The 10,933-nt window shown below is 49.0% G+C and overlaps 2 protein-coding genes across 4 annotated transcripts in view; one reads left to right on the plus strand and one right to left on the minus strand.

Annotated features, from left to right (window-relative positions):
• Positions 1–2,129: 2,129 nt before the first annotated feature.
• LOC311369502 (NLR family CARD domain-containing protein 3-like) overlaps positions 2,130–10,933 on the plus strand; it is a gene marked incomplete at both ends in the record, with an annotated part of 312,051 nt that continues 303,247 nt past the window's right edge. The window contains 2 exons of one of the 3 annotated variants that reach the window (XM_084487679.1): positions 3,521–3,701; positions 4,346–6,219. In XM_084487679.1, coding sequence (XP_084343805.1) covers positions 3,665–3,701; positions 4,346–6,219 — 1,911 coding nt within the window. Of the gene's footprint in view, positions 2,236–3,520; positions 3,702–4,345; positions 6,220–10,933 lie in introns of those variants that run through there. The other 2 variants (XM_084487668.1, XM_084487674.1) reach the window with 2 other exon arrangements.
• The window catches only part of LOC311369693 (NACHT, LRR and PYD domains-containing protein 3-like), a gene marked incomplete at its 3' end in the record, with an annotated part of 13,100 nt that continues 10,818 nt past the window's right edge, over positions 8,652–10,933 (minus strand). Inside the window, exons 9-12 of the mRNA XM_084487912.1 lie at positions 10,488–10,754; positions 10,103–10,337; positions 9,229–9,361; positions 8,652–9,066 (exon numbers count right to left, since the gene is read on the minus strand). Of these exons, the coding sequence (XP_084344038.1) occupies positions 8,652–9,066; positions 9,229–9,361; positions 10,103–10,337; positions 10,488–10,754 (1,050 nt within the window). The remainder of the gene's footprint in view (positions 9,067–9,228; positions 9,362–10,102; positions 10,338–10,487; positions 10,755–10,933) is intronic.

Here is a 10,933-nt window from a genome sequence, read left to right on the forward strand (position 1 = left end):
AGAAGAGGATCTCTCTGTCTGTGACTGTTGTCCATCTCAGAGCTCAGCAGTGATACATCATGACTCCATCATTAGTCTGAGTAACAGCTGTGTGTGTGTGTGTGTGTGTGTGTGTGTGTGTGTGTGTGTGTGTGTGTGTGTGTGTGTGTGTGTGTGTGTGTGGTGTTGAAGCCCAGCGCAGCAGCAGAGAGCAGACTCCCCTGGACCCAGCTGTGTCTCCATGAAGAGTGACCGCTCTATGGATCCACCTGACCGGTTTAAAGATGGAAATCACCAACCTTCTAAGACAAGGTGAGGATTCAGCCGATACATCAGGGCTGTTCAACTGGCGGCCCGCGGATCATCTTGATCTGCCCGCCCATCGTTAATCAGAACATACCAACGTCCAATCACAGGACCACTTGGAGATGGATTGGTTCATGGCTGAGGCCGTTTATTCTGCTGTTTGAATCGTGTGAATGAAATGAATATTAAGACGACTTGTAGCAGACTTTACAGGTTTAATGTTAGAAGGTTCAACGTCTTTCAAACGGCTTTTATTGAATCAGTTTGATCTTTCTATCCTAACTTCCAGATGGTTCTTGTTTTTCAGAAGGAGGCAGCAGAGAGCAGACTCCCCTGGACCCAGCTGTGTCTCCATGAAGAGTGACTACTCTATGGTTATACCCAGTGTGCGAAATACCCTTCAATATTCGGGGGGGTCCCCATCTCCTGATTGTTGCGCAATATCGATCTAAATTATTCTTATGCAGTAGGCCTATAGCAGTGGTTCTCAAACGCGAGCGTTCTCTAGTGGTACGAACGCGGAGTATGAACGATTTTTTTTTTTTTTTTTTTAAGTTGAAGCAGAGCTGGGTTCACCGTGTGACACACGCTTTTGCCTGCTTACACACACGCCACACATCCAACAACAATAACAATCCTGATCGCTCCCCCCCCCCCCCCCCTCAAAAATCCCGATCGCATTGTTGACGGTTCATTTATTAGCCTACATAAATGAACTGGCTACAACAATGAAACAATAAATTATTTACAATGCTCCGAATGAGCACATGTGTGATGGCCGTGCAGTGTTTCCCACACATAGGCCAATGTGTGGCGCTGCCCCACAGATTGAACAACGAGCGCCACAAATTGATTCCGCTTTTCTTATTTATTTTTACTTGAACGCGTTTTTTAAATGTAACTCCGCCAGCCCGTAATCGCGCCCCCGTAATGCTGCCAGTCCGACATGTTCCCATTCCGACAGTCCTGTGCGCGTATGCAAATTAGCCATGTGCGCCAAACAGAAGAAGGGCCCTATCTTGCGCCCGGCGCAATTGACTTTCTACACCGACGCATGTGTCTTTGCTAGTTTGCACCCGGCGCAAAGCTGATTTTCCCCTTTACATCGTCTATCTCCTCATCTCCGAGTGCCACCTTTTTCGATGTGAATCCGAAGTGTGCCAGTGATAAACTTTGATTTTGCTTTCGCTTGTTAGCCATTGTTATTGACGGCCTACGTCATTGCTCTGGGCTCTCGCACATGGCTAATTTGCATACGCGCAGGCGCAGGACTGGTTCAGCTTAATGTTAAACAAATTATTATTATTAACATTTTTGAATTATAAATACTTGACATGGTGATCTCTTAAACACATCATTAGTGACAATAAAATTATTATATCATTTTTTTTTATTTATTTTTTTTACAAGATTGAGACCCCCCCCAGGTTTTGCTTTTGAGTCTTTCAGGGGGTCTCAAGGGGTTAATCGGGGGGGTCCGACCCCCCCAAACCCCCCCGTATTTCGCACTATGGTTATACCTGTTAACTTTAAAGATGGAAATCAGTCTATTGAGAAGAGGTGAGGATTCATCAGAGATCATAAATATTATGTTCATTATATGATATAAGGATAACTTGTTAGTAATCGAGTGACACAGAACGCAGGTGGAGACGTTGATATCCGTTTTAACTCTGATTCACTCGCACCAGAACAACGTTACAAGTAGCACTCAACATGTGTGTTAGAGCGCCCCCTAAGGCATGGGAATAACAATGCAACTATCCATTGCATAGAACAATAAAGGTACAGCTTCTATCAAACGTCCATAGATCCTGGTTCTTGTTTTTCCAGAAGAGTCCAGCAGCAGAGAGCAGACTCCCCTGGACCCAGCTGTGTCTCCATGAAGAGTGACCGCTCTATGGATATACCTTACCAGTTTAAAGATGGAAATCCGTCTATTGGGAAGAGGTGAGGACTTAGAGAGTGAGCGGTCAGACATGGAGGGGGGCTTCTTCAGCGGTGGAGGGTCGGGGGGGCGAAGGCGGGACATGTTAGGTGGTGAAAGGCTGTGATTGGCCTCGTCACTCTGCAAGCAAGAGTTGCCAGATTGTTTTGCTCAAAGGTGACTCCGATCCGATTTCATTCAGAACAGTGTGAACAGCACAAATCACACGGAATCAGGTCTGTTCAATTCTGGTTTGGGCCACTTCCATACGCGGTCCTGAATCAGATACAGGAGGGATTTCTCTCACTGCGACCTCATGTTGAACAGTCGTATCGTAACGTGACTTTGACGTCACTCAGGGATGGGCAACTTTCATGATTAAGAGGGCCACAATTTTCATCATCACCATCAGAGGGCACATGACCGCGCTCTTCACCTAATCGGATATGAGAGAAGATACAAAAGAATAAAAAAGAAGAACAAATGATGTGTAGATATGTGTCTGTATCAGTGGTGGCTGGTGATGAAAGTTGTTGATGGGGCGTAGTCGTGGGCGGGGGTCTGGGGGTCCTCCCCCAGAAGATGTTGAATTTGGTAGATGTGATTTCCTGTATTCTGGTGCATTCTGGGGATGGCCACTACCTAAAAAATCGTTCTGATTCATAGCCTATGTATGGTAATTCAACCAACATACATTCATTTCATATTTTCCATGCTCACATGTCATTTTTAACATGTCTATACTCTTGTTAAACGACAAACACAACAAGTGTTGTTTTAAAAGCCACATGAGTGATTCTTATTTTTCTCAGTGCAAAGGGCTCACATACATCATCATTCAATGATGGCACAAAACTGAAACAGTGGGCCAACATTAAGTGAACAACTAGCATCATAGTCAGTGCAGTTGTAGTAGTGGAGACTTAAGTTGAAATCTTTCATGACTGATATTGTTTCTAAGCAAACTAGACACATGGGTTTGCCTTTGAATTATATGAAAAGATACTCTGCTTCTCATCTTGACTGAAAGGTACTGTTACTGTTGATCGAGTTTTCTAAATAAGACTTTGACAAAGCAGTTTGGTGTGTCAGTGTTGATCAAACAGATTTATAATTCTGTGATTCTAGTTCAAAGCATTCGTTTACTCAGGGCCAGTAATAACATCTCAGTAACAAGTTATAATATATAGATAGATAATTATGGACTTAAAAGCTGGAAACAAGTGAAATGCTCTCACCTAAAAACAGAAGAATTATCTTGTCAGTGTCAAAACTGCAGTGTGACTAAAAGCTGTGTGTGTGTGTGTGTGTGTGTGTGTGTGTGTGTGTGTGTGTGTGTGTGTGTGTGTGTGTGTGTGTGTGTGTGTGTGTGTGTGTGTTCTCCACAGACACCAGGAGAGGTCAAAGGTTACCAGTGCTCAGTCTGTACAGCAGCATCAAACAGAGAAGGAGATGAACCAGGAGGAAGTGGCCCACACACTGGGGGGCGGTAAGAGACTCTTACTTTGAAGACAGAGGAGACTATTATTTTGAAGGGCAGAAGAGACTCTTACTTTGAAGACAAAGGGGAAATTATATTTTTAAGGAGCAGTATGAGACTCTTATTTGTTCTTTTCGGACTGAATGACTTTTAATGTGGAGACTTATTTCCTCTTTGGGGTTAAATGGTTTGATCCAGATATGTAGTTGTTATTGTGGAGTTATCAGGTTAAATGGTTTGATCCAGATATGTAGGGTTATTGTGGGGGTATAAGGTTGAATGGTTTGGTCCAGATATGTAGGGTTATTGTGGGGTATCAGGTTAAAGAATGTTAAACATTATACTGCAGATCAACAGCAGAATAACTCAGTGGAATAGATGCACTATCTTGTTATATCAGCATAACAAGTCACTTTAGACTGATTCACCATCATTACTACTATCATTAGACCATATATATTGCTGTGAAAATATCGAATGAGTCCTGAACATTTTGATCTGTAACATGCAGTCCTTGTCACGACCAGCTTCTCCGACCACAAGTTATGAAGCCACTAAATATCATTGAGTTGATAATTTAACAGGAAATATTGACCTGTTTCCACTGATGTCACCTTCCACTAACTTATGTCTTCTGTTGTCTTGTCTTTTAGGATCTGACGAGTGCCAACATAGAATCAAGTCTAGTTTGGAGAATAAGTACAGGCGTGTGTTTGAGGGAATCGCTAAAGCAGGACATTCAACACCTCTGAAGGACTTCTACACAGAGATCTTCATCACAGAGAGAGGCAGTGGAGAGGTCAACCAGGAACATGAGGTCAGACTGATTGAAACAGCTTCCAGGAAACCAGCCTTACAGGAAACACCAATCAGATGTGAGGACATCTTTAAACCCTTACCTGGAAAAGATCAACCAATCAGGACAATAATGACAACTGGAGTGGCCGGCATTGGTAAAACCGTCTTAACACACAAGTTCACTCTGGACTGGGCTGAAGGCAAAACTAACCACGACATAGACTTCACATTTCTCCTCACTTTCAGAGAGCTGAATTTACTGAAAGGGAAAGAGTTTAGCTTGGTGGAACTTCTTCATCACTTCTTTATTGAGACCAAAGAAGCAGGAATCTGCAGATACGACCGGTTCCAAGTTGTCTTCATCTTGGATGGTCTGGATGAGTGTCGACTTCCTCTGGACTTCCAGAGGAACCCGATCTGGACTGATGTCACAAAGTCCACCTCGGTGGACGTGCTGCTGACAAACCTCATCAGGGGCGACCTGCTTCCCTCCGCTCGCATCTGGATAACCACACGCCCTGCGGCAGCCAATCAGATCCCTGCTGAGTGTGTTGGCATGGTGACAGAGGTGAGAGGGTTCACCGACCCACAGAAGGAGGAGTACTTCAGGAAGAGATTCAGAGAGGAGACGGTGGCCAGCACAATCATCTCCCACATCAAGAAATCACGAAGCCTCCACATCATGTGTCACATCCCAGTCTTCTGTTGGATCACTGCTACAGTTCTGGAGGACTGCTTCAAAACATCCCAGAGTGAAGAAGAGATGCCCAAGACCGTGACTCAGATGTACAGCCACTTCCTGAAGGTTCAGTCCATACTGGGGGACAGGAAGTATCATGGCAGAGCTGAAACAGATCCACACTGGAGTTCAGAGAGCAAGGAGATCATTGTTTCTCTGGGAAAACTGGCTTTTAACCAGCTGGAGAATGGCAACCTGATCTTCTACGAGTCAGACCTGGCAGCGTGTGGCATCGAAATCAGAGCAGCCTCAGTGTACTCAGGAGTATTCACCCAGATCTTTAGAGAGGAGTGTGGGCTGTACCAGGACAAGGTGTTCTGCTTTGTCCATCTGAGCCTCCAGGAGTTTCTGGCTGCCTTTTATGTCTTTAAGCACTTCATAGACACTGGGGTCAATCTGCTCTCAGAAGAACAATCAACCTCCAGGAAAGATGAACTCCTCCTCTACCAGAGTGCTGTGGACAAGGCCTTACAGAGTGAGAACGGACACCTGGACTTGTTCCTCCGCTTCCTCCTGGGCCTCTCTCTGGAGACCAATCAGATTCTCCTACGAGGTCTGCTGGGAAAGACAGGAAGTGGCTCAAAGATCACTCAGATTAAAAAAAGTAAAAGTAGAAGTAGATCACTGTTCACTCAGCTTAAAAAAAGTCTGCTGGGACAGACAGGAAGTGGCTCAAAGACCAATGAGAAAACAGTGTCTTACATCAAGAAGAAGATAGATGGAGATCTCTCTCCAGAGAGAAGCATCAATCTGTTCCACTGTCTGAATGAGCTGAACGACCGTTCTCTAGTGGAGCAGATCCAACAGTCCCTGACATCAGGCAGTCTCTCCACAGGATCTCTCTCTCCTGCTCAGTGGTCAGCTCTGGTCTTCATCTTACTGTCATCAGAAGAGGCGCTGGAAGTGTTTGACCTGAAGAAATACTCTGCTTCAGAGGAGGGTCTTCTGAGGCTGCTGCCAGTGGTCAAAGCCTCCAAAACATCTCTGTGAGTTCACTAATAACATGTATTACAATACACACAACACTATATACATAAAATTTAATATAATGTATATATTATAATATATGCTAGAATATAAAAGGTATAATAAAATACAAATCGTATCTGTACATTCACTAATAACATGTATAACAATACACACAAGATAATATACATAAAACTAGAAAATAAAAGTTATAACAACGTAGAAAACATCTCTGTACGTTCAGTGATAATGTATTATATTATGCACAACACAAAATAATTAATACTATGATATAAAAGCGGTAACAATTTGTTTATTTAACAAACTCCCCAATCATAACAATCATAAAAAATAAATGATAATAATTAACAGTTGTGAATAGTGAATAGTGTTCACAGATTCACTATTCACAGAGCCTGAGGTGAATCATTGTTTTATATGAACTACACGTGAACACTCCAAAAATAAACAAGATTACACTTTTTGCCGGGATTTATTTGTTTTATGAGCGGTTTATTAGTTTTTATTAGCGTGACGAGACGACCGTTACGCGCTCCCCAATATCCTGAGTTTGAGATCTCAATCTCGGGATATTGTCCGATATCCAGAGATAGAGAACCAATCAAATTGCTCAAGCTTAGGAGGTTCACGTGTAGCATATACTACATTTAAATATCCAATGTTTTAAACATTAGTTAAGCTAAAAACACTTTTCTAATAAAGATGAAGACAATAACTTAATTATGTTAAAAGTAAAAGTTACACAGATTATTAAATTAACATTTATGGATTGAATGTATTTCTATTAATAAAACATCTCTAATTAAAGTTTTCAACACGTCTGTAACGGGTAATGAGCGAGAGGAGACCCAATGTTCGGGAGGAAGAAGTCTTTATTCGCCCCCAAGACGCTTAAATAACAACTGAAATAGCACGTTGCGGATTCTACTCCATCGGACCACATAAACTGAAATAAACTGATGCTCTGGGCAACTCGTCGTGTCCTCCCGTCCGCAACACCTTCCTTCTCTGGTTTTTCTCCCCTCACTGAAAAACAAAGCACACATAAATACACCTCCTTGATTGGCCCTGATCGCAGGCACCTGTCCGCAATCAGGTCCAATCCCCCCCAGCCGATCCGGTGTGCTCCCAACCGTCCTCTACCTCCCCCCGCAGGCCAGACGTCGCACGTCCCCCTCCACATACCCCCACCGCCCGACACAGGCCGGGGTTACATCCGGCCGCCAACTTACTCCCCCCCCCCGGAACGGGAGAGGAAGTCCGCCACGACCATCTGCGCCCCAGGCCTGTGCACGACCCGAAAGTTGAAGGGCTGCAACGCGAGGTACCACCGGGTGATCCTCGCGTTGGCGTCCTTCATGCGGTGGAGCCACTGGAGGGGGGCATGGTCGGAGTAGAGGGTGAACGCGCGCCCCAGCAGGTAGTAGCGAAGGGCGCCGACCGCCCATCGGATGGCGAGACACTCCTTCTCCACGGTGCTGTACCGACCCTCCCGGTCTGATAGTTTCCTGCTCAGGTACAGCACCGGCCGGTCGACCCCCTCCACCTGCTGGGTCAGGACTGCGCCCAACCCCCTATCCGACGCGTCCGTCTGCAGGGAAAACGGGAGATCAAAGTTAGGAGCACATAGGACCGACTTTCCACAGAGGGCTGTTTTAATAGCCTCAAACGACACCTGACATGACTCCGACCACTGGACTGTATCTGGGGCCCTCTTACGGGTGAGGTCGGTCAAGGGGCTAGCCAGGTCAGAGAAGTGTGGTACAAACTGCCTGTAGTACCCGGCCAGCCCCAAGAACCGTCTCACCTCCTTTTTGGTTCTGGGCCGAGGGGAGGCGTCGACCGCTGCGGTCTTTGCGACCTGTGGTTGGACCTTCCCCTCCCCCAGGTGGAACCCCAGATATTGGATCTCCCTCCGCCCGATCACGCACTTCGCCGGGTTGGCCGTGAGCCCCGCCCGTCTCAGCGACTGAAGAACGGCCGCCACCTGCCGCACATGCTGCTCCCACGTTCCACTATAGATGACGATGTCATCAATGTAGGCAGCAGCATACGCGGCGTGGGGCCGTAACACCCGGTCCATCAGCCGCTGAAACGTGGCCGGGGCCCCGAACAACCCGAACGGAAGCACCTTAAACTGATAGAGACCGAGCGGAGTGGAGAAGGCCGTTTTTTCCCGGGCTGCTGGAGATAGCGGAATCTGCCAGTAGCCCTTCGTGCAGTCCAGAGTCGTGTAAAAGGTGGCCATGCCAAGCCGGTCCACAAGCTCGTCGATCCGGGGCATTGGGTAGGCGTCAAACTTCGACACCGCATTCACCCTCCGGTAGTCTACACAGAACCGGACAGACCCGTCCGGCTTCCCCACCAGCACGACGGGACTGCACCAGTCACTGTGCGACTCCTCGACCACGCCCAACTCCAACATGGTTGCTAATTCACACCACATCTTGTTTGTGGACGGGCAGCCTGTAGGGGCGTGTCCGCACCGTTAACCCGGGCTGCGTCTCGATGTTGTGAGTAATTAGCGAGGTGCGACCGGGCAGGGGCGAAAAGACGTCGGCGAACTGGAGTTGCAGATCGGCCACGTCCCGCGCCTGACCCCCTGAAAGTCCCTCGCCCTGACCGACCGGGGGGATGGGGCCTGGGCTAGGGACGTCCGGCCCGAGCTCTTCTTTCTCCGGCACCAGCGACGCAAATGTGACAGGGACCACATCGTTCCACCTCTTTAGGAGGTTGATGTGGTAGATCTGTTTGTTTTCGCCCCTGTCCGAGCGCGCTACCTCGTAATCCACGTCCCCGACCCGCTGTGTGACCACAAAGGGTCCTTGCCACTTCGCGAGTAATTTGGTGCTAGAGGTGGGCAACAGCACAAGGACCTTATCCCCCGGGGTGAGATCGCGTAATCTAGTCCCTCTGTCGTACAGGCGTCGCTGACTCTCCTGGGCGCGGTGCAAGTGCTCACGTGACAATACCCCTAGTGAGTGAAGCTTTGCACGCAAGTCCATGACGTACTGGATTTCGTTCTTGCTGTCACTGGACCCCTCCTCCCAGTTTTCTTTAATGAGGTCCAGGACGCCCCTGGGCTTACGCCCGTAAAGCAACTCAAATGGGGAAAACCCCGTGGAAGCCTGGGGCACTTCCCGCACTGCAAACAACAGAGGGTCTAGCCATTGATGCCAATTCCGAGCATCCTCGTGTACAAATTTACGGATCATGGACTTTAACGTCCGGTTAAACCTCTCACACAAGCCGTCTGTGGCTGGGTGGTAGACGCTTGTGCGGATGGCTTTGACCTTCAATAACCCGTAAAGTTCCCTAATCGTGCGTGACATGAAATTGGTGCCCTGGTCAGTGAGAATCTCCTTTGGGATTCCCACCCGCGATATGACATGAAACAACGCCTGCGCAACGCTCTTCGCAGAGATGTTGCGCAACGGAATTGCTTCCGGGTATCGGGTTGCGTAGTCGATCAGGACTAACACAAATCGATACCCGTGTGCGGAACGTTCTAATGGCCCGATAATGTCCATGCCGACCCGATCGAATGGAGTTTCCACCAGGGGAAGGGGCCGTAAGGGAGCCCTGGGGACGGCCGGGGGATTCACCAATTGGCACTCGGGGCAGGATGCACACCACCTGCGCACCTCCGCCCGAATCCCCGGCCAATAGAACCGGGCCATTATCCGGTTAAGTGTTTTCTCGTACCCTAAATGGCCCGCCATTGGGTTATAATGCGCCGCCTGGAAAACCATTTCCCGACGGCTCCTGGGTACCAACAACTGGGTGATCACCTCTTCACTCTGGGTGTCACGACTCACCCGATAAAGCCTATCCCTAACCACTATAAAGTGTGGGTAAGTCAGTGCTGCGTCTGGCCGGACCTTACTTCCATCAATAGCTATCACCTGGTCGTAGGCTGAGCTCAGTGTGGCGTCACGAGACTGCTCGAGGGGGAAATCCTCCACCGGTGGGAACGTCGGTGCTGGGACCTCGGGTTGAGGTTCCCCCGCCTCCCCCGATCCCTGAGCAGCGTCGGTCGCCCCCGCCTCGGCGCAGAACACCGCACACGACTTACATGTCCCTACCGGTCGTGACTGCACCCCCATAGTCCCCCTAACAGCCTGTGGAAACCCTCCCCAATCCAACCCAAGAATCAGGGGATGCGTGAGGCTCGAGCTAACCGCCGCCTTAACTCTATGCTTTTTCCCCCCCCAACGAATTTCGATAGGGACCAAAGGATACTCGTGCACATCCCCGTGTATACACCTCACCAAAACGCTCGACGCCTCCACCAATGCCTCGGACCGCACCAGACGCTGGTGGATCATAGTCTGCATGCAGCCTGAGTCCAACAGCGCCTGGTGCGTACCCCGCTGTATCCTCACCGGGATACGGTACGCCTCACCGGGACCGTGGGGAGGAGACGGGCCACCGGTGACGCGGACGACCTGACCCACCTCCATCATGGGGCATTCCCTCCGGAAGTGGCCAGGCCGCCCGCACCGCCAGCAGCCCTCCCCTGCCGTCTGAGCGCCCGTCTGTGGAGTGGGGGGGGGAAGTGACTCATGTGCCCGCTCTGGACCGCCGCCCCCCCCTCTCGCCCTTGGTGCCGGTGTTGGTCGGTCCCGCCTCGGGGCCGCCGCCCCGACCCGTGGGCCTGCTACCGGCGGTCGCTGGCTCGCTATTGGTGGCGGCAGGTGGCTCTCCGCCAAGGCGA

The sequence above is a fragment of the Micromesistius poutassou genome (assembly GCF_964030765.1).
Source record: "Micromesistius poutassou genome assembly, chromosome: 24".
NCBI classification, from domain to species: Eukaryota; Metazoa; Chordata; class Actinopteri; order Gadiformes; family Gadidae; genus Micromesistius; species Micromesistius poutassou.